The sequence below is a fragment of the Lactuca serriola genome, chromosome 2 (genome assembly GCF_051521515.1).
Source record: "Lactuca serriola cultivar US96UC23 chromosome 2, Lser_US96UC23_V15, whole genome shotgun sequence".
Taxonomy (NCBI): domain Eukaryota; kingdom Viridiplantae; phylum Streptophyta; class Magnoliopsida; order Asterales; family Asteraceae; genus Lactuca; species Lactuca serriola.
In genome coordinates this window covers 183000073-183020417 of record NC_136409.1, presented here as the reverse complement: position 1 = coordinate 183020417, position 20345 = coordinate 183000073, and the positions used below count along the sequence as shown (strand labels likewise).

Below are 20345 nucleotides of genomic sequence, written 5' to 3'. Positions count from 1 at the left end.
ATGTAAGCATGAGATAATCTGATACCATCTGTTGCAGTCTATGCGACCTGTGCCATCATCAAGCAAAAAGGAAAGATCGGTAACCCTCTCAGCTTTGTTCAATATCATCCTTACCAACTTAACCTAGGTTCAACAAAAACTAAGGTACTGGGTAGAAAAATTAGTAAATATGAAGATTTTGAATGGAAACAAAACCCTAAGTCTTCCCCTTTCAATGGAACATCGGTACCTTCTATTCACCAAAGAAGAAACTGTAAAGGGCAACGGATTGTAGAAACCGCCATCGATTTCTTCTCTGATTAATACCTGTTGGGATGTTGATGTGTGGTGTCCGACGGAGGTGGAATTTGAAGAGATACAGTGGAAGAGGGAGGTGTAGGGCGGTGGTTTGGAAGAGCGTATGGAAGGATGGAAGGAAGTCGAAGAAGCGCTATTTGATTGTAATCAACGATCTATGAAATCGGTGGGGGCAAATAACAGGACGGTGGGAAACAAAGGTTCGAGAAGTAGATTATGATTGGATGAAAGGGCGGTGGAATTACAACTGTGCTTTAGCTGCTTGTACATTCGCAGGTGGTTTATTTTTATTTTTTTATTTTTTTTCTCTATATATATTGAAATTGTAGGGTATAATCGCAGATGGAATAGCCCCATCTGCGATTTACTCTGATTCCATCTGTGAAATTGCGGTTATTTTTTTAATTTTTTTTATTAAGTTTAACTATGAAATCAATTGGTTTGTAGCTCGGTTATATCTAAACGTACATCACCAACATCAACATAATGCCCGTAAACATGCTTTTTTCATTTTTTTGACTTGAATTTTTTTTCTTTTTAGTTTTATCTATCACACGCCTATTCATAACTTTAACTTCTTGTTCGGCAACATTATTTCGTAGTCAAACCAATTGATTTCATAGTTAAACTAAAAAATAATAATAAAAAAAAAAAACGCAATTTCACAGATGGAATCAAAGTAAATCGCAGATGGGGTTATTCCATCTGCGATTTTACCCTACAATTTCAATATATATAAAGAAAAACAAAATAAAAAAAGATAAATAAACCACTTGTGAATATACAAGCACCTAAAGCACGCTTTAACACTAAAAGTGGTATAATACATAATTTCAATTTTCAGCGAACCTACACCACTTCTCAAAAGTTTATCCTTTTGATCACGTGGTTTGTCGGACACGCACGCATATACGAAATGTGACCATATATTATGAACCCCTTAAAGCATTGGACCCCGATGCTCAATCATTTGAAATTTATTGGATAAGAGTTCATATTTTTTTAGAATGGCATATAAAAGTTTATATTTATAAAGAAAATCATTTTTTAGCAATTAAACAACCTTATCTATCTAAAATATTTCATAAAATTATATATTCTATTTATCTTCACAAGCTTCTCAAAATTTAAATAAATAAATATATTCCAATATGCAATGGCAACTTGTGGTTTCATGAGTTGGAAATTTAATGAAAATGGAGAGATTGACATCATTTGGTCCCGAGTGGATGTAACCTTTTCTTTTGGTGATATATAAATCATTATTGAGTACTTCCTCGATAATTAATTCTACTTTCCCAACCTTGTTGGTTGTTATTGATGGGATGAACTTTTTAATCCAAAAATTGAATCGGTTGAAACCAATTAATGGTATTCGGTTTAGTTTTCGGTTATTAGTTACAGTTTATTCGATTTTTTTGTTCCGGTCCGGCACAAGCCAGTTCTGGTTCTAAACACCTTCTTAGATATCACATTTTGTAGTATTCGACCCAATTTTTTTTTTAGTTTATGCTTATTTGGTTTTCGGTTACATGCCTAGTTAATGATGTTAATATTGCAACCATTGACAAGAGGTTTTCATATATGTAATATGTGAGCTCATTAACTCTTTTATTTGTATAAAAAGTTGTTCGGTTATGTTGTCCGAGAAAGTTTTAACATATACAAACTCATGACAGATACTATGGGTGCGTTTAGTTGCAGAAAAATGGACCGTTTTCCGGAAAAGATTTCCATGAAAAATGAGAATTTTGAAAACGCGTTTAGTTCGTCTATTTTTTTAAATTTTTCACGGAAAATGAAAATTTTCTGTTTTTTAAAATTACAAAGAAGTTGAAATTTTTGGAAATCTGATAATTATTGTTTTCCACATTTTTCTAATTCTAAAATATAAACACCCACTCCCACCCCCATCCACCTCTACCTAACCTCACCTTAATACCCTTAAAACACCACACCCCTACCTACCTACACTTACTCCCAAGCCCACCCTCACCCCTACACACACATACACACACACACACACACCCACAAACACACACACACACACAAACGCACACACACACCAACCCCCACATACACACACACCCACACCCACACACACACACACACCCAAACCTACACCCATACCCATCCCACACTCACCCTCACCCCCACAAACACACACTCACCCTCACCCCCACAAACACACACACACCCACAAACATACACTCACACACCCACAAACTCACACTCACACCCACCCCACCCCACCCCACCCCACACCCCCCACACTCACACCCACACCCACACCCACATCCACCCACCTAACACCAATACCACAATCACCGACCTACCATTACCATTACCCCATCACCACCACCGCTGTCATCACCACCAATGCCATAATTGTCGCTGTTACCACCATCGCCTGTCATCACCACCACTACCACCGCCACCCCGCTGCCACCGCCACCACCACCATCGCCATCATCGACATCACCACTGCCCCCGCCGCTGCCCCCACCACCGCCACCGTCCCCACACCCACCCTATCATCGCTACCGTTTTCTAAAAATGAAAACCGATAGAAAAATACACATCTAAACACGTTTTCTAATTTTCTAAAACTGAAAATGAAAAACGAATAAGTTTTAACTAAACGCGTTTTCTAAATTTTCCAATGAGAACCGAAAACGGAAAACGAAAACTAAAAAGGGAAAACTAAAACTAAAAAGGGAAAACGAAAAACAGAAAATGAAAACTGTTTTTCCGTAACTAAACGTATCATATATTATTCAGTCATACAAAACCTTATGAATTCTCATAACGATTGTTGCTGGTTGCTCTTTGGACACTTTAATGTGGTCAAGAATGAAGAGGAAGGACTTGGATCTTAACTCTTTATTTTGCCAAAATAGCTTCTCACATTTCAACAAATTATTATATATATCTAATTATACTATATATTAAAATTATGTGGCCTTAGCTACAGTAAAGTTGGTGACTTTTTAACATGTTTGGTCGACATGTTTGCTGTATGTCATAATTGGTCCAGTTGTTCATTGAAATTGCAATTTGACCCTTCCTGCTCAATGTCACCGCTTTTGGTTTGAGAGCCCTCCTATACACGTGGTCGCGTTGGGATATCCATTGTCTACGTGTTTTCCATTCGACATTCTCTCTTCTCTACTCACCGATTCTCATCCATCGCTTCTTCATTCTTCTTCTCAGTGAAACCTCACCGCCATCACCCTATGGGCGGCCATCGTTCACCACCACCAACAATCTGCTTTTTCACCACTGTTCATGGGGTTTACTTCGTCAACGATGCTCACCGCCCCCACAAGTTCCGGAGAGTGCAACATTGATTTTTGATCAGTTTTTTTATCACCATCAACGACGAGCAAGAGGAGCAACAGCCGCCGTCACTGCAATTCCTATTCTATTGTCTGCGACTCATTGATCTTGCGTTTTCTGGTTTTTCTCATGCCCTAACTCTCGCTCTATAGGTCAATTATGGAAGATGCAATTCTGATTTTGAAGTTTTCGATTTTTTTGAATGATAGATCAAATTGGGGATTTTCTTTTCTTATCTGACCCTTGATTTATAGTTTCTCACATACTCTGGCATATGAGAAGCAGCATCCAACCGCGGCCACCATCGCATCTTCTTCAACCAAACAATATATGTTCTTAAAAACTTAGGTACATATTCACCCTTCAATTAATTATAAATAAGTTTTCATCATCAGTTAATACTCTTCTTTATGTTTAATGTTAGGTTAGTTTTGATTTTAACCAGCTCCAATCTCAGGGCTCTAAATTGTTGGTGCAGTTCGACAATTGATGTGGTGTTGGGTTTATAACCGACGTTGGTTGTGTCTGGAGGTTTCCGGCTACAACCCATTGTTGATTCTGATGCGGTTTAGATCGACCTCCACCGCCACCACCACTCTCAGCATCGTCAGCCTAATGACGAAGGTATCAACTCTAATGAAGAAGGTGTTGTCGGCTAATAAGTAAGGTATCTTTATCTCTCTTTCTTAAACAGATGTTCATCACTACTCTTTTTCTCTAGGTTTTTGAAAAATGTGTTCAAATGTGGATGACAATTAACAGGATCGGGAAAAAACCATTTTTCTTTGTGCATGTGTATCTTTCTATCTATGCCCACCACATGTTTGCTGGAATGCCCAGGTAAATGTTTTACCCAAAAAAATCTATATCTGGAATAAATAGAATATACTGATTTTTCCATTGAACTTCACAATAAAGCATCTATTTAATCGAATGTCTTTCTTTGTAGATAAGTTGTTTCCGGCCCCACGGTAGAAGCACATTGTTTTATTGAACTATGTTTCCTAATTGACTTAAAGAATGAAAAAAGGTACATATCTTGCTGAAATGCTTTATTAACGTTTATATATACTCATTACGAGCTTATGATCTTTATTTATAGCTATTGTAACAATTTCTTTGTCCTAATAATTAGGTCAAATTCCCAACATCAACCTAGACTTCAGACACCCTTTTTTCCCGGATCAAAAAGTACCCTCTGGATATTCATCTTCGACTAAAATATATTAGAAGTTTTTATATCTTAACATAAGTATAATTATTTACATATATCAAATATTAATACCATGTGTGTATATTGCAGCCCGGAAACTTTCATCTTCCTTCCATAATAAAGTAGATATAATTAGCTTTTTTTTGACTTTCCAGAGGAAGGTGAGTTGACTAACCTGCTATATATGAATCACTAATCACAATCTTTTCATTTGTTCTAAAATCACCACTTTCAATCAATTTGCAGCTATTGAATGGACAACGATATACGAATTGCCTCATTATGGAAGGAAGTCAAAGCAGATAAAGAAACAATTAATGGTGCGACCTCCATATCCTAAAATGTATCTCAAAAATGAAATGCCAACTGTCAATTCGATTACAGAAGTAGTGTTGTGATTGATGGTGAATGGAAAGTTGGGGATTTGGTAGATTGGTGTAAAGATGATTGTTATTGGTCAGCAAGGATCATCAAAATATTGAGTGGTGATGAGGTTCAGGAAATGAAATTTTATCATTTTTTTATTAGTTTATTACTTTCATCTTATAAATTATTATTTATTGTTATAAATTTGTAAATTATTGTGTGTAGATTGAGTTGCCAATACCTCCTGCTCCACAAGGAAGGATTTATGATGCATTTTGTAAGGATTTACGTCCATCCTTAAACTGGTCTCCATTAGAAGGCTAAACATTTCCTACCATGGTTCTTTTCTTTTTTCCTATACACTGATTTCTTTTTTTTCTTGATTATTATTGTCATTTTAGATGTTTGTCTTGAATCGAAATCCATTTGTGTTACAAATCTATGAAATTGTATGTATATATGAATGATTTATATTCATTAAAAACTATTAATATTACAAAACATGATAACTAAGCCTTTGGATTTTTTTAACCGAATTAATTATTGAGTGTCTTGGTGAAATAGTGGCTAACATAAGAGAAAATGTGAGAATTTTTGTTCTGAAATCTTAGTTAATGTATGATGAACAGCTGACAATTTTTTTTCAGTTTCGAACAGTTTTGTTCTACATATTACACCTAAAAATAAAAAAAAAATTATAAAAAAAGTAGCTTTCCATATCCTGCATTTAGCTTGTACTTGGGCTAAATACAACAATAACATCCTCTGCCCCATGCAAAGCATGGGTTTCCATCTAGTTAGAAATAAGAAATGCATAGTATGCTTTGTGATTTTTTATTTTTGCCATATAAGTTTAGCGTATTGACATCTTTGGTCCCTGTCTCGATAGTTTTGTTGTTTAGAAACTTAACTCCTTCTAAGTTTTTATTTGGTCCCTAATTCTTGTGGTTTGCCAAATTAAGTCCTTCTAATTTTCTATTTTACTTTGTAGAATGATATTTTTCACTTCTTTATTTTTTTTAATACTTTGGAAAATGATGTTTTCATTCTTCTATTTTTTAAAATGTCACTTTCACCTTCATTTTGAACTTTGTAAAATTTCACTTTCACATTTCCATTTGTAAACTTTCGTGTTTATCCCATATAGTGTCTAAAATATGATTTTCCTAAATTACTTCGTTCATTAATTTTAAAAAAAATGTGCTTATTTTTATGCATGTGTCAATATAAGTGCATAGTGGTCAATGTTACGACATAGATTTAGAACTTCCGTTCGTTTTTTTTTTCAACTTGCTTTTTTATGTACGTGCGGTATAACTTCAAGTTTGTCTATGTTTTGATGTAAATCTTTTTACGTTTTTGTGCTTATTTGAGTTTAGAATATTCGTACATTTGGTCCTTCTTTGTCTTTTTTTTTTGTCTACAATAGTCCTCCACATAAGTAGACTCTCCCGCAAAGCAAGGAGAGTAACTTTCGTGTTTATCCTTCGTAATATATATATATATATATATATATATATATATATATATATATATATATATATATATATATATATATATATAATCTGATTTTTATTAATAATTTTCGTTCATTAACTTAAACAAACTAATATTTTGTGTGTTTAGTTTTATGTATGTTGGTATAAATTTAAGGTGGTCAAGGTTTCTACATAAATTTAGAACTTTCGTTCGTTATTTTTTTTAAACTTACTTGTTTTTTTATGTGCATGCGATATAAATTTAAGTTTGTCTACGTTTCGACGTAAATTTTTTTACGTTATCATGTTTATTCAAGTTTAAAATATCCGCACATTTGGTCCTCCTAAACACTTGTTTTTTGTGTACAATAGTCATCCATATAAGTAGACTCCTAGAAAAGCGGAGAGAACAATTTCCTATTTAGCTTCTCACAACAACCTATCCACAACTATTTGTAACTATCCACCCACAATTACGTTCAGATCATTGTCCAATTAATATATCTTCATCAAAACGTATATTTGGTCCCTGTCCGTTTAGATTCTTCAACTCATGGCTAAACCACTGTAGCTTTGCAATATCAATAATTGACAGGTGGAATTCTGATAATGGCTTGAAATCTGATTCTCTTTTTCCCCATTATTGTTGGTTGTGGGTAAACTTAAAATGGTCAAAAACTTTATTAATGGAGAATGAAACTTTTGGAAGTAAACAAAAAAAGAGTTTATGGAATTATCCAACACAATCAACTCTATTGACCTTTTTCTGAGAGACATCACTGCCTCTTTGGAAATTAGAGCTATCACACACCGCAAGTTATCATGGAGATTAAATCCACTAAATTTCTTGACATGAAACAAAAATCAAGGGTTATAACCCCTAATATTTATTCCAAAACAACCAAGAAACTTATACAAAGTATTATGTTGTAATTATGAATAAAAAATGAAGTATGTTGCTATTACGAAGTACTTTGCTATTTTGAATGAAAACAGTTCCTAAATAAATAACTTGTTGTTATATTTTGTTAAAATAAAGTGTTGCTATTATGGATAAAAAATAAGCTAAAGACCTATATTGGTAGAAAAGTAAAGTGCGTTGCTATTATGGAATATGTTTTTGTATGTTTCTATATTGGATAAAGAATGTTTATATATATTGTTTTTTTGCTAATTATATGTTTGTTTTTAGGTTAAGGAGCTACGAACCCAACTTGAAAATGTGGAGAGGGGAAGAGTTTTGATGCAACAAAAACAAGAACAACAATTGGCTCAACTGATGAGACAATTTGTTAACCCTCCTGAAGATCGATGTTAGATTTGTTGTTGGAAACTTTTTATTAAGCATGTTGGTGAAGTACAAATACCTAATTGTTTTGGTGAAATATTAGATAGTAAATATCATTTTGAAGAACTATTGGATATTTAGATAGTAGCTATCATTTTGGGATAGTTAGATAGTACCTGTCATTTTATTGAAGTACTGGTATCATTTTGGATTTGTATTAAATTGTTTTTATGTGTTTACTATTATTGTGGTTGATAGTGCATATTTAAAGAATTTGTATTTGATTTATAGTTTATTATATAATTTCTGCAAAAACTGCTTATTTTTAATTTCTTGAATATTGGTATTTTATAAAATTAAAAAAAATTATTCTTACCAACATAATACCTACAGAAAAATGCATAAAATTAAACTCTTTTGAAAATTTAGATCGTTGGAAATTTGTTGGAATGATTATATGTAGAAATTTTGTAGGAAAAAATGTGTCATGAAGGCTAGGGACGCCTTGTTGGAAATTTTCTACGAAATATTATGTAGGAAATTTGTCAGGAATTTCATTGGAATTTTGTAGGAACAGGGTTTCCCACGGCCTTTTTTTTCCAACAAACATCTTTCGTTGGACCTTTGTTGGTAATTGTTGTTTCCTACCAAATACCAACAAAATTGCTAGTAGGTAACCATCCAATTTTCTAGTGGTACTAAATGGTTTATGTTCATTCATTTTCGTTTTTGTTTGTTTCGCATCTTAACGAATACAATTTAATGAAAATGAAAAAGATATTTATTACAAACAAACACACAAAAAACTGTTGTTTATTCGTTCTTGTTCGTTCGTTTGTTCAGTTAAACTTAAAAGAACCAACATGGTCAAGCACTTGTTCATGTTTGTTTGTTCGGTACATGTATTGTTCTACTTGGAAAGTTAACAGTGATGATAATTTTAGGCATTAAAAGATATTTTTGGCTGGTAATTATTCCTAAAAAGACTGTCACTTCTACAACAAAACCACTCATACCCGGTAATGCAAGCGAAGCCATGGAACGAGACATTCGAAAACTAAAGCGCACACTAGAAAGTACATCAAAAGGTGTCAGCAGGTGCGCGGAGCCGGAGCCCGGCATGTTCTTTGACGATTGTCATGCCACTTTGATAAAGTTAGTACTAGATATTTATCTCTCTCCATGTTTAAAGCTCCTATCAAGGTTTTGAATAATCTTAAAAAAATAAGAAGATATTAAATATGGAGGGGTTTGGGAATTGGTAGTTTTTTTTTTTTAACCAATTGGGTGTAATTAGCATCCATACTAAATTGGTTTGGCGTTTTTTCGTTGAACGAATTCATTATTTTTCTCCAAACCAACGAAAAAACGCCAAATAATGAATTACTCTCCAATTTGTTTTTTACATTTATTGTGTGCTAGAATTTAAAAGAAAATAACATTGCCATATATATATATATATATATATATATATATATATATATATATATATATATATATATATATTTGAGAGCTTTGAATTTAAAAGAAAATAAGAAAATTAATGAATTATTATAATGAAAATGTTTTTTTTATCTTTTAAATTTAAACAAATAATATAAATAGATAAAAGAAATTAAAGAGCTTTAATTTTGGAAAATTCGAAATTAAAATGTAAGTTTTCATTTATTATTATACTTATTGCAATTATTATATTAAAATATTATATGAAATTTAATAAAATAAAAAAACTAATATAAGATAAAGAAGATCCTTGGTAGGTATCGGGAGTTAACTAGAAGATGTTTCTTGGGTTTCGTCTATTCAACATGTTCTTGATAGTGCAATGATAATGGAGAGTAATAAAACGAAATGGAATAAACATAAACCGATCAAATTTAATATCTTAAGGTGGAGAGTAATTGGTTTAGATATATGGGCTACTAGTGTTAGCCTCAAGGCTAAATCCGTCATTATATAACAAAGGCATTTATATAATTTTCTGTCGTGTTAGTTATAGATTAGTTATGAAGTTTGTTAAGTCGTTTACTCTTTATGTCTGAATGTATATCACTACTAGAAAACTAGGGCAATAGCTACGGCACAATCCGTAGCTATTCGGTAGGTATAAGGCGATACCTACGGATTTGCTACGGAAAATGCCCTGTAGCATAAATGCCCGTGGGAAATTTTTACCTACGGAATTGCTACGGACTAGCTACTGAATAGCTACGGATATTTCCGTAGGTATAATACCTACGGAATAGCTACGGCCAGTAATTGCTACGGAATACCTACGGATTGCCAACGGGTGTATGTTCCTACGGAATAGCTACGGAATAGCATGGCTACGGATTTCCTACGGATTACCCACGCAAGTATTTTCCTACGGAATAGCTACGGAACTGTTTAGCTACGGATTTCCTACGGATTAACGACAGAACTCAAGTTTGACTAAAATTGACTTTCTTCCTACGGAATACCTACGGACCTATTTAGCGACGGATTTCCGTAGCTAGTCCGTAGCTAATTTCATTTTATCAAAAAAATTAAATTTTAAAAATTTAAAAATTTCCATTTTTTGTCAAATACCATATCAATTCTATTTGTCCAAAATACACCAAAAAATGTCCCTAATACCAACTTTGACACATTCAATTTCATTGTCTTAAATACCATACAAATGTCTCAAGTACCATACAAATTAGGCATAACAAAACAAGCAAACAATACAAGTGTTTACAAATTCAATTGTTCCAAAATACTTATCAATTGTCCTCGGGTGGATTATCGGGGGGACCACGGGGTTGATTTCCAGATATATTTATCATCCTCATAACCATCTCCATTTGTTCTTTCATTTGTTGTTGTTGTTCCATGACAGAAACTTGTGCACGCAACCTATCAACCTAAAAAATGGTGACACAATTCAATACTTAAACAATAATAGCAATTTATTTTAGTTTATTGTAACCTTTAACCATAATAGCAACATACTTTTGTTTATTATCAATTTAATCAATATTCTCACCAAACTACCTAACTTTTAACCATAATAGCAACATATTTTTGTTTATTATCAATTTAATTAGTATTATCAACATACCTCTTGTTGCGTGCTATTCGACTGGGTGGACTGGGTGGATTGGGAAGATGGAGTCCCTAAAACCAAAAAATGTATATCCGATGCTCCTATCCCATAGATAGCACCCTTCTTCTTTCCTTTTCTTCTAAGTTGGGTTTCCTCCCATACATCTACATCATCCTTACGATTTGAAGGATCTTCACCAAATTTGTTGACCAACCCATGCAGATACCCCTCCTACAAATTACAAAAAACATGATTGTCATATACAAAAATGAGACAATCAATATACATAAATGATAAAGATAAGTTACTAGTGCTTCTTTGGCCGTCTACGAGCAATATTCAATATTTTCATGATTTCCCTCAAAATATTTTTTCTTTGACCCGGCAGTGTCATGCGTCTTCACGAAAACATCATATTGTGTGGGTGGTTTACCCATCAATTTTTCCTACATAAAAGTCAACGTACAATTAATGTAGTGAATGCCACCTGTACATTGTCTGTAAAAGATAAAAAGTAAATTTAAAAATACAAACTAAACACAAATGAGTATAAGATACAATAACAAGTATTTAATATATTACCCCGAAACGCGAAAACATCTGTAGAAGAGCCTCATTTGGAATATCACTGAACCGGGCCCACGGATGATCTAAATTCTCCCAAAAGAGATGAATACACGCGCTGTGGATTTTTTGATCCCCAAAAGAGATGAATACACGGATTAAACAAACGACGACTATCAAGTCTCTTCGTGTACATCCATTCTCTATTAGACAACATTTTGATCTAAAACTACATTTCCATTTAAAAATGTTAATTAGAATTATAACATTTCAATATAATAGTGTAACATCCCATTTAATCTAATATGTATGACTAACGATACATAACGTTTCAACAAATGATCAATATCATAATATGCATTTTAAATTAACTAAAATTCCATATATAAACATTTAACTAACATTTTTAACAAATTTAACAAATTAACTTAACATTTTTTATATAACATATATATCATATTTTAACAAATCTAAAACCTCAAATTCAACCTATATTTCATATTTAACAAATCTATAACCACACTTTCAACAAAGTGCAGGAGGAAGTAACTTTACCAAATCTTAAACACCAAAATCAACCTAAAACATCACATTCAACAAAAAAAATCAACCTAAAACCTCATATTCAACAAAAAAATCAACCTTACTAGCTCACATTCAACAAAATTACACCTAAAACAAAGTAATTTTTAAAAAGAAACAAAAAAGAAAAAAAAAACTAGTGTTTACTTTTGGCTCGGTGACGGGAAAATGCAGCAGGAAGAAGCACCGGCTGTGTCAGTGCCGTCGACGTCGGAAAGTGCAGGAGGAGGAAGGGGCGCCGCCACCAGGGGGAAGAGTGCGTCGACCAGATAGAGAGAGGGAGAGAGAGCTGCGATGTTGTAGCGTGTTTTTTTTTTTTTTTTTGTTCTTGTAAGCTGCGAGAAGGGGGGAGACAGAAAAGGGGAGAAAAGGGGAATATAAATTAGAGACACCGGCCAGCAAATAAAAAAAAAAAATTGTTGCAACAGGATTCAAACTCCAGTCTCACAAGTATTAAGCCAATAGTCTTACCAACCGGCCGGGTATGCCACTTCCTTAAATGTTTAGACTCCAATTAATTTTAATTTGTTTCTGGAAAATAAAGAAAAAAACGGTAGGGTAAGAATCGAACTCGAGTCACCTGCATAACTAACCAACACAATTACCATCCGGCCGGGCATGCCACATCCTTGTTGAGCTTGTCTCCTAATAATTTTATACACTTTCTTTTTTCGATATTATTATTATTATTATTATTATTTTATTATTATTAATCAAGTCTTCAAACTTTTTTTTATGATCGTATGTATGTGTGCTTATTATTATTATTATTATTATTATTATTATTATTATTATTTTCTTTTCAATATTCAAGTCTTAAAACTTTTTTTTCACTATTATTATTATTATTTTTTTCATTATTTTTTTTCAATAATAATAATATTCAAAAAAATTAAAAATTGGTTAACACACAAATAAACAATTAAAATAATATACGTTTAATGTATAAATTAAATAATGAAAAAAATATGATAATTATGGTAAATATGTATATTTGTATAAGTATGTATGTGTGTGCTTATGTATATGTATGTGTGTATATATATATGTAAGGATTACAACGTTAAACAATGAGCAATGGATTATAGTGTTAAACCAAAAAACAAGTAATGGATCCCGTATGTGCACATGGCTTTATGAATGATATTAATAGCTATAAGTTGGTGAAAATATAGATAATCGTATATAATAGAGGTGTGAAAAAAACGGAGCGAAAAAAACGATGTTTGGTGCCCGAAAAAATAAAAATAAGAAAAATCCGTAGCTAATCCGTAGGTAATTAGCTACGGACTAGCTACGGAATTCTAACGGAAAGCATACTCCATAGCTATTCCGTAGGTAATTACCTACGGAATAGCTACGGAGTATGCTTTCTGTTAGAATTCCGTAGCTAGTCCGTAGCTAATTACCTACGGATTAGCTACGGATTTTTCTTATTTTTATTTTTTCGGGCACCAAACGTCGTTTTTTTCGCTCCGTTTTTTTCACACCTCTATTATATACGATTATCTATATTTTCACCAACTTATAGCTATTAATATCATTGATAAAGTCGCGCGCACATACATGATCGATTGTTCGTTTAATGGTTTAACACTATAATGTTTATAAATACGTACACATACCTCTCACAAACACATATACATGTACACATATACCACAACTCATTCATGTATATAAATATACATATACAAACATAATCCATCACAAGTTGGTGAAATGTATAAACATTACAATGTTAAACAATGAAACGAGTACTTGATCCCGAAGGGGCACACGACTTTATGAACGATATTAATAGCTACAAGTTGGTGAAAATATAGATAGCCATGTATAGTAGAGGTATGAAAAAAACGGAACGAAAAAAATGACGTTTGGTGCCCGAAAAATCGAAAATAAGAAAAATCCGTAGCCAATCCGTAGCTAATTAGCTACGGATTAGCTACGGAATTCTAACGGAAAGCATACTCCGTAGCTATTCCGTAGGTAATTACCTACGGAATAGCTACGGAGTATGCTTTCTGTTAGAATTCCGTAGCTAGTCCGTAGCTAATTACCTACGGATTAGCTACGGATTTTTCTTATTTTCGATTTTTTCGGGCACCAAACGTCGTTTTTTTCGCTCCGTTTTTTTCACACCTCTATTATATACGATTATCTATATTTTCACCAACTTATAGCTATTAATATCATTGATAAAGTCGCGCGCACATACATGATCGATTGTTCGTTTAATGGTTTAACACTATAATGTTTATAAATACGTGCACATACATCTCACAAACACATATACATGTACACATATACCACAACTCATTCATGTATATAAATATACATATACAAACATAATCCATCACAAGTTGGTGAAATGTATAAACATTACAATGTTAAACAATGAAACGAGTACTTGATCCCGAAGGGGCACACGACTTTATGAACGATATTAATAGCTACAAGTTGGTGAAAATATAGATAGCCATGTATAGTAGAGGTATGAAAAAAACGGAACGAAAAAAATGACGTTTGGTGCCCGAAAAATCGAAAATAAGAAAAATCCGTAGCCAATCCGTAGCTAATTAGCTACGGATTAGCTACGGAATTCTAACGGAAAGCATATTCCGTAGCTATTCCGTAGGTAATTACCTACGGAATAGCTACGGAGTATGCTTTCCGTTAGAATTCCGTAGCTAGTCCGTAGCTAATTAGCTACGGATTAGCTACGGATTTTTCTTATTTTCGATTTTTTCGGGCACCAAACGTCGTTTTTTTCGCTCCGTTTTTTTCACACCTCTATTATATACGATTATCTATATTTTCACCAACTTATAGCTATTAATATCATTGATAAAGTCGCGCGCACATACATGATCCATTGTTCGTTTAATGGTTTAACACTATAATGTTTATAAATTCGTGCACATACATCTCACAAACACATATACATGTACACATATACCACAACTCATTCATGTATATAAATATACATATACAAACATAATCCATCACAAGTTGGTGAAATGTATAAACATTACAATGTTAAACAATGAAACGAGTACTTGATCCCGAAGGGGCACACGACTTTATGAACGATATTAATAGCTACAAGTTGGTGAAAATATAGATAGCCATGTATATTAGAGGTATGAAAAAAACGGAACGAAAAAAATGACGTTTCGTGCCCGAAAAATCGAAAATAAGAAAAATCCGTAGCCAATCCGTAGCTAATTAGCTACGGATTAGCTACGGAATTCTAACGGAAAGCATATTCCGTAGCTATTCCATAGGTAATTACCTACGGAATAGCTACGGAGTATGCTTTCCGTTAGAATTCCATAGCTAGTCCGTAGCTAATTAGCTACGGATTAGCTACGGATTTTTCTTATTTTCGATTTTTTCGGGCACCAAACGTCGTTTTTTTCGCTCCGTTTTTTTCACACCTCTATTATATACGATTATCTATATTTTCACCAACTTATAGCTATTAATATCATTGATAAAGTCGCGAGCACATACATGATCCATTGTTCGTTTAATGGTTTAACACTATAATGCGTATGAATACGTTCACATACATCTCACAAACACGTATACATACACATATACACGTACACATATACCATAACTCATTCATGTGTATAAATATACATATAAAAACATAATTCATCACAAGTTGATGAAAAAGTATATGCATTACAATGTTAAAATGTGAAACGAGTACTTGATCCTGAAGGGGACATAACTTTGTGAACGATATTAATAGCTACATGTTGGTGAAAATAAAGATAATCATGTATAGTAGAGGTGTGAAAACAACGAAGCGAAAAAAACAACGTTTGGTGCCCGAAAAAATGAAAATAAGAAAAATCCGTACCTAATCTGTAGGTAATTAGTATCCGTAGGTATTCCGTAGCCATTTCGTAGCTAAATAGCTACGGAATAGCTACGAATTTGCATATGTAGCTATTCCGTAGCTATTCTGTAGCTAATTAGCTACGGAATAGCTACGGATTCGCATTTGTAGCTATTCCGTAGCTATTGCGTAGCTAATTAGCTACGGAATAGCTACAGACCCGCTTCCGTAGCTATTCCGTAGCTATTCCGTTACCAAACTAGGGCGTCCTATTATGTAGCTGATCCGTAGCAATTCCGTAGCTAATTAGCTACGGAAATTTTCCGTAGCTATTTTTCGTAGGAAAACACCATGTTTTCTAGTAGTGTATATGTAGCAAAAAGGTACATTTTTATTAATAAGAAGATTCACTCGTTTCTCTCAATTTCTTTCATTTCTTTCTCTCTCAAATTCTACAACTAGGGCAAATCTGGATCGTATGGGGTTGGTTTTGATCCAATGACTCAGTTCTTTGCACTGTTTGTGATTGCTCATATTAAAACAATATTGAACAATCTTTCTGGTCTACAAGAATATATTTTTTACAAATGTTTTTCTTTTATTTTCGAAAGTCTATCTATTCACTCCAAAACTCGCTAATAATTGTTTTATTAAAGAAGCATGTAATTGCATTCCAAAAAGTGAAAAGAAGATCAAATTATCAATCCTTCTTGTTCTCGTAACTAAAAGGTAATGGCACAGACTTGAAAGCTCGATATTTCCCAACATTGTTCAGATGCTCATTCTCCAACCTGCATTTTTCTCCATCAACAACGAATCCTAACCAAGAAAAAATATACATTTCCGTCACTAAAACACCAACCTGAAGAAGTTCCAAATACCACGACGAATGATCTCCAAACTAGTGAGAAAAGCTACTAAAGCTGTTCTATGGAGGAACGAAGCTTCATGAAAATCTAACACCGTTTGCACCCAAGCTAGCCTCAATATCACATTCACTACCTGCAAAAATCGTCACATAATGGTGTCATGAAAATACCATTGGATTTTGAAAGAGAGAAAGTTGTTGCAAATTCTATATTACCATCGCTAAAAAGTAGATAGATCTATGGGGCAAAAGTAGTTTGTCTCTTAACCAAGGGTTTTCAGAGTTTCTACGTAGAAGTCCCCAGTCACACACCAAGTCCCAGTATGTGCCGAAAACTGTCGCGACACCCGAAGTGGATGTTGCAAGTATTTTCAATGCTAGTCCTTTCTTTTGAACATAAAATGTTCGTGAAATAACAGCAACAATTGTTGAGAAGTACTTGAGTGCATTCACAGCTTGACTCGAGTCTTCTCCTTCAAACAGGCGTCGCAAGCACTGAGGGGTTGTTACATGTTAACAAAGTGTCACAATAAACATATATATGGAATATCATAATAAGCATGACATAACCAACAAAACGATTGACCAATATAAACTTATTCGTCATGAAAACTAATTAAAATCTAAAAGATATAAAGTCATTAGTCATGAATTATATATTTATGTCGTAATTTACCATTTTTATTGAATATACCTGTAGACATCGAATCCAATAAGGGATAATAGCGATGACTAAAGAAATGTTGTTGTAAACGCTACTTCCTCTACACCTACTAGATTCCCTGCTTTTGTAGTCTCCCCAACCGTAGTAGCATATATAGAACTGCAAGTTCCTGAATAACTGAACCTGAAATCATATGTAGTTCGATATTAATTCTTATAAACATTTTGTCACGCCTGTAAGTGTAACTAAATTTGTAATATCTTGAAACTTACCTGACTAGTTAGTTGATCAGCCAAGAAAAAATCAGGAAGAGTAACCTTGTACAGAGGAGCACAAATACAACGCCATATGCTGGCTATGAAGAAGAAACGATTTGTACGATAGACGATGTTAAACGGACAGAACGCTATCGAAAGTACAACCTGAAAAATCAAACTTGCAACTAATCAACATAGTTTTTTGGTCAGAAGAAATTACAAGAGGGCAAAAGACTAATTTATTACCACGACTAATCCTAAAGGGAGTAGTTCAGTTAGAGTTCTGGAGCTTCTAGCACTTTCATCTATGTCCATTTCAAGATTTGAGAGAATGGCTGCAAGAGTGAGTACTGATAGGCCAGAACTGAGAAGTATGATTTCTCGATAACCTAATTCAGTATTTGGTTTGAACCCAAAAATGAAGGCATAATTGACACGATAACGCTTCCAAAAGTAGATGTTTCCGGCATACATTAACATATGTAACACGAGGAAGCCGAATATACTGTATAATGGAAATACATTAGTCATGTATTGATCGCGCCCTTCACTGTTGAGAAGGTCTCTAGCGTGTATCATTAAGATTATTGCAATGATAAATGCTACCGAGTATCCCAAGAAGCAACCTGTATGAGATACATTATAGCATCACACTTTTGCATCATTTTATATAGCGATGGGTCTAGACATTAGTGACGGATTTTTTAATTGGAGACATATATAAATTCTCCCTACAAAGATAATATTGTCCACAACGTACCCGTAAAAAATGTTACTCTATGCTTGTCCGTTTTAGCTTTTGGACGTAAAGTTTTCATTCCTAGACTACGGTTTCCATTGCAGAAGTGTTCTATGTAAACAGATTCAACACTCTCCATGAGCTTAGAAACCTACATAAACACCATAAAAACAACTTATTTCATCGTTTTCTAATTTGAAAAACAACTAAATGTAAAGTCATAGATACATACCTCATCAGATTGTCTTAAGTATGATTTCTCAACCATCCCTAAATAATCCTTTGACGCGTTTCTTGATGTGATCTATACCAATAGAACTGTTAGATGTTGAATGCACATATGCGTACAAGTAGAAATAACTATGGAAATTGGAAAATCAAAAAATTTAGACCTTATCATACTTCTTCATGATCTTGGAGAAAGCCAATTGGTTCAAGAAGCTGTATAAAGAGAGTTACAAAAAAGAAAAGAACAGCTTAGCGACACTTAAACTGCATGAAAAAGCGTCGCTAGGATAAAGAGAGCAACCAAGATTATTACTAATATGCAAACAAATAGTTTGAGAATTATCCATGTTGCTTACGAGTAGCTTTTCAGTTGGCGAAGCTTTTGGTGGAACTCGATAAAAGCCTGCTTCAACTTTTGTTCTGCATTTCTGAGTTCTTTTTTACTAAATGAGAAGCTTAATTTTGAACTACCGAAAGCATTTTTCAACGATGACCTTGGTGTTTCTGGCATAACATTGATCTTTACATGATTTAGAACATCTAAAGAAACCATCTCCTGTTCTTTGTCCATTCTACCACTTCCTATTTTACGTTTGCCATTTCCTTCCCCATGCAATTTTGTTTCTTGAATCACATCTGACAGAAAACGTCAAAAATTTACTTAAGCGTCACAAATGACAACCGTCACTAAAACATAACTATAGTGTCGCAAATAACCTGTGATTTGTTCATTGGCGAATCGAGAGGAAAATATAGGAGATGAACTGCAGAAAAGAGGATCTTCAACTTTGATTCGAAGAGCAATAAGAGCGTTCATTTGTTTACTCAATTCCTCAGCTTCGATCACCATCTCCCCTACCTTTTCCTTATAGAAATCGATCACTTTGTTGAACTCATCATCAAGTTTTCTGAAAAACCCTAGCTCAGACTCTCCGGCGTCCTGCGATGACCGGAGGAAAACAGTCCGGTAGTTCTCCTCCGATTGCTGCATTGCACTTACCAGAATCACTTCATCCTCTTTATCCTTGTTATTAGAATTGCCATTTGTTAGTCCACCGAAGGCTTTGTGAAGAGACACCTTTCTCTTCCGTGATGAACCTTTTGATGGTAGTGGTGGGTTTGCCTGATACCCCGGGGTTGACTCGTTTTGCTGCAGTCGCCGGAAAATCAAGATTTCTTTAATGAGAATCTTGAGGTGGTTGTAGTTCATGTATGCTGCCTGCCATTCCGGCACCATTTGTGAAGCAAATTCCTTCCCAAACTTCATATTTCAGGTTGTTTAACTGGTAAAGATCAATGCAATGATCAAGTAGAGCTTATATAAACATTGGTAGCATTGAAAGATAATATTTATTAAGGTAGAACATGGAGACAAATATGTCCACTCAAATGAAAAAAACAAAATTGAAGATCTCACTTGGTAGAACCGCCGTCCAGTCACATTCGAAGTCAACACCTTGGGCTGGCGGCATCTCGCAGTCATCTCCTGGGGTTTTAGCCGTGCCATTTCATGGCAGCTTCTTCAATGGCGTTTCCGACCTC

General features: G+C 33.9%; 1 protein-coding gene and 2 long non-coding RNA genes across 8 annotated transcripts; 1 reads left to right on the top strand and 2 right to left on the bottom strand.

Annotated features, from left to right (window-relative positions):
- Positions 1–4055: 4055 nt before the first annotated feature.
- On the top strand, positions 4056–5662 carry LOC145090631 (uncharacterized). The gene is made up of 6 exons (XR_013701681.1): positions 4056–4303; positions 4399–4476; positions 4586–4666; positions 4772–4827; positions 4940–5010; positions 5096–5662. It is a non-coding gene; the product is annotated as an uncharacterized LOC145090631 (long non-coding RNA).
- Positions 5663–10600: 4938 nt separating this feature from the next.
- LOC145090630 (uncharacterized) lies at positions 10601–11853 on the bottom strand. Its single transcript, XR_013701680.1, has 3 exons — positions 11634–11853; positions 11067–11549; positions 10601–10869 (listed from the first exon to the last, which is right to left on the bottom strand). It is a non-coding gene; the product is annotated as an uncharacterized LOC145090630 (long non-coding RNA).
- A 4701-nt stretch (positions 11854–16554) lies between these two features.
- Positions 16555–20070, bottom strand: LOC145090629 (phosphate transporter PHO1 homolog 9-like). Of its 6 annotated transcripts, none has more exons than XM_079028764.1 (11): positions 19503–20070; positions 19160–19406; positions 18968–19016; positions 18808–18879; positions 18597–18726; positions 18083–18462; positions 17852–18001; positions 17610–17762; positions 17132–17410; positions 16910–17049; positions 16555–16838 (listed from the first exon to the last, which is right to left on the bottom strand). In XM_079028764.1, exons 1-11 carry the CDS (start codon positions 20068–20070, stop codon positions 16748–16750), a joined length of 2259 nt encoding a protein of 752 aa, XP_078884890.1. In that variant the 3' UTR covers positions 16555–16747. The 6 variants fall into 6 exon arrangements, with proteins under 6 accessions (XP_078884890.1, XP_078884893.1, XP_078884888.1 ...); XM_079028767.1 differs by having other exon boundaries at positions 19160–19364; XM_079028762.1 differs by having other exon boundaries at positions 19160–19439; positions 19521–20070.
- Between the last annotated feature and the right edge of the window lie 275 nt (positions 20071–20345).

What these genes read in the sequence shown, in the direction of transcription:
- LOC145090629 (XM_079028762.1), bottom strand. Translation starts at nt 20,070, where the DNA reads ATGAAGTTTGGGAAGGAATTTGCTTCACAAATGGTGCCGGAATGGCAG. An exon ending in CGCCAACTGAAAAGCTACTC is followed by an intron (nt 19,017 to 19,159) that starts GTAAGCAACATG and finishes CTCTTTATACAG; the next exon opens with CTTCTTGAACCAATTGGCTT. An exon ending in TAGAGTAACATTTTTTACGG is followed by an intron (nt 18,463 to 18,596) that starts GTACGTTGTGGA and finishes TATCTCATACAG; the next exon opens with GTTGCTTCTTGGGATACTCG.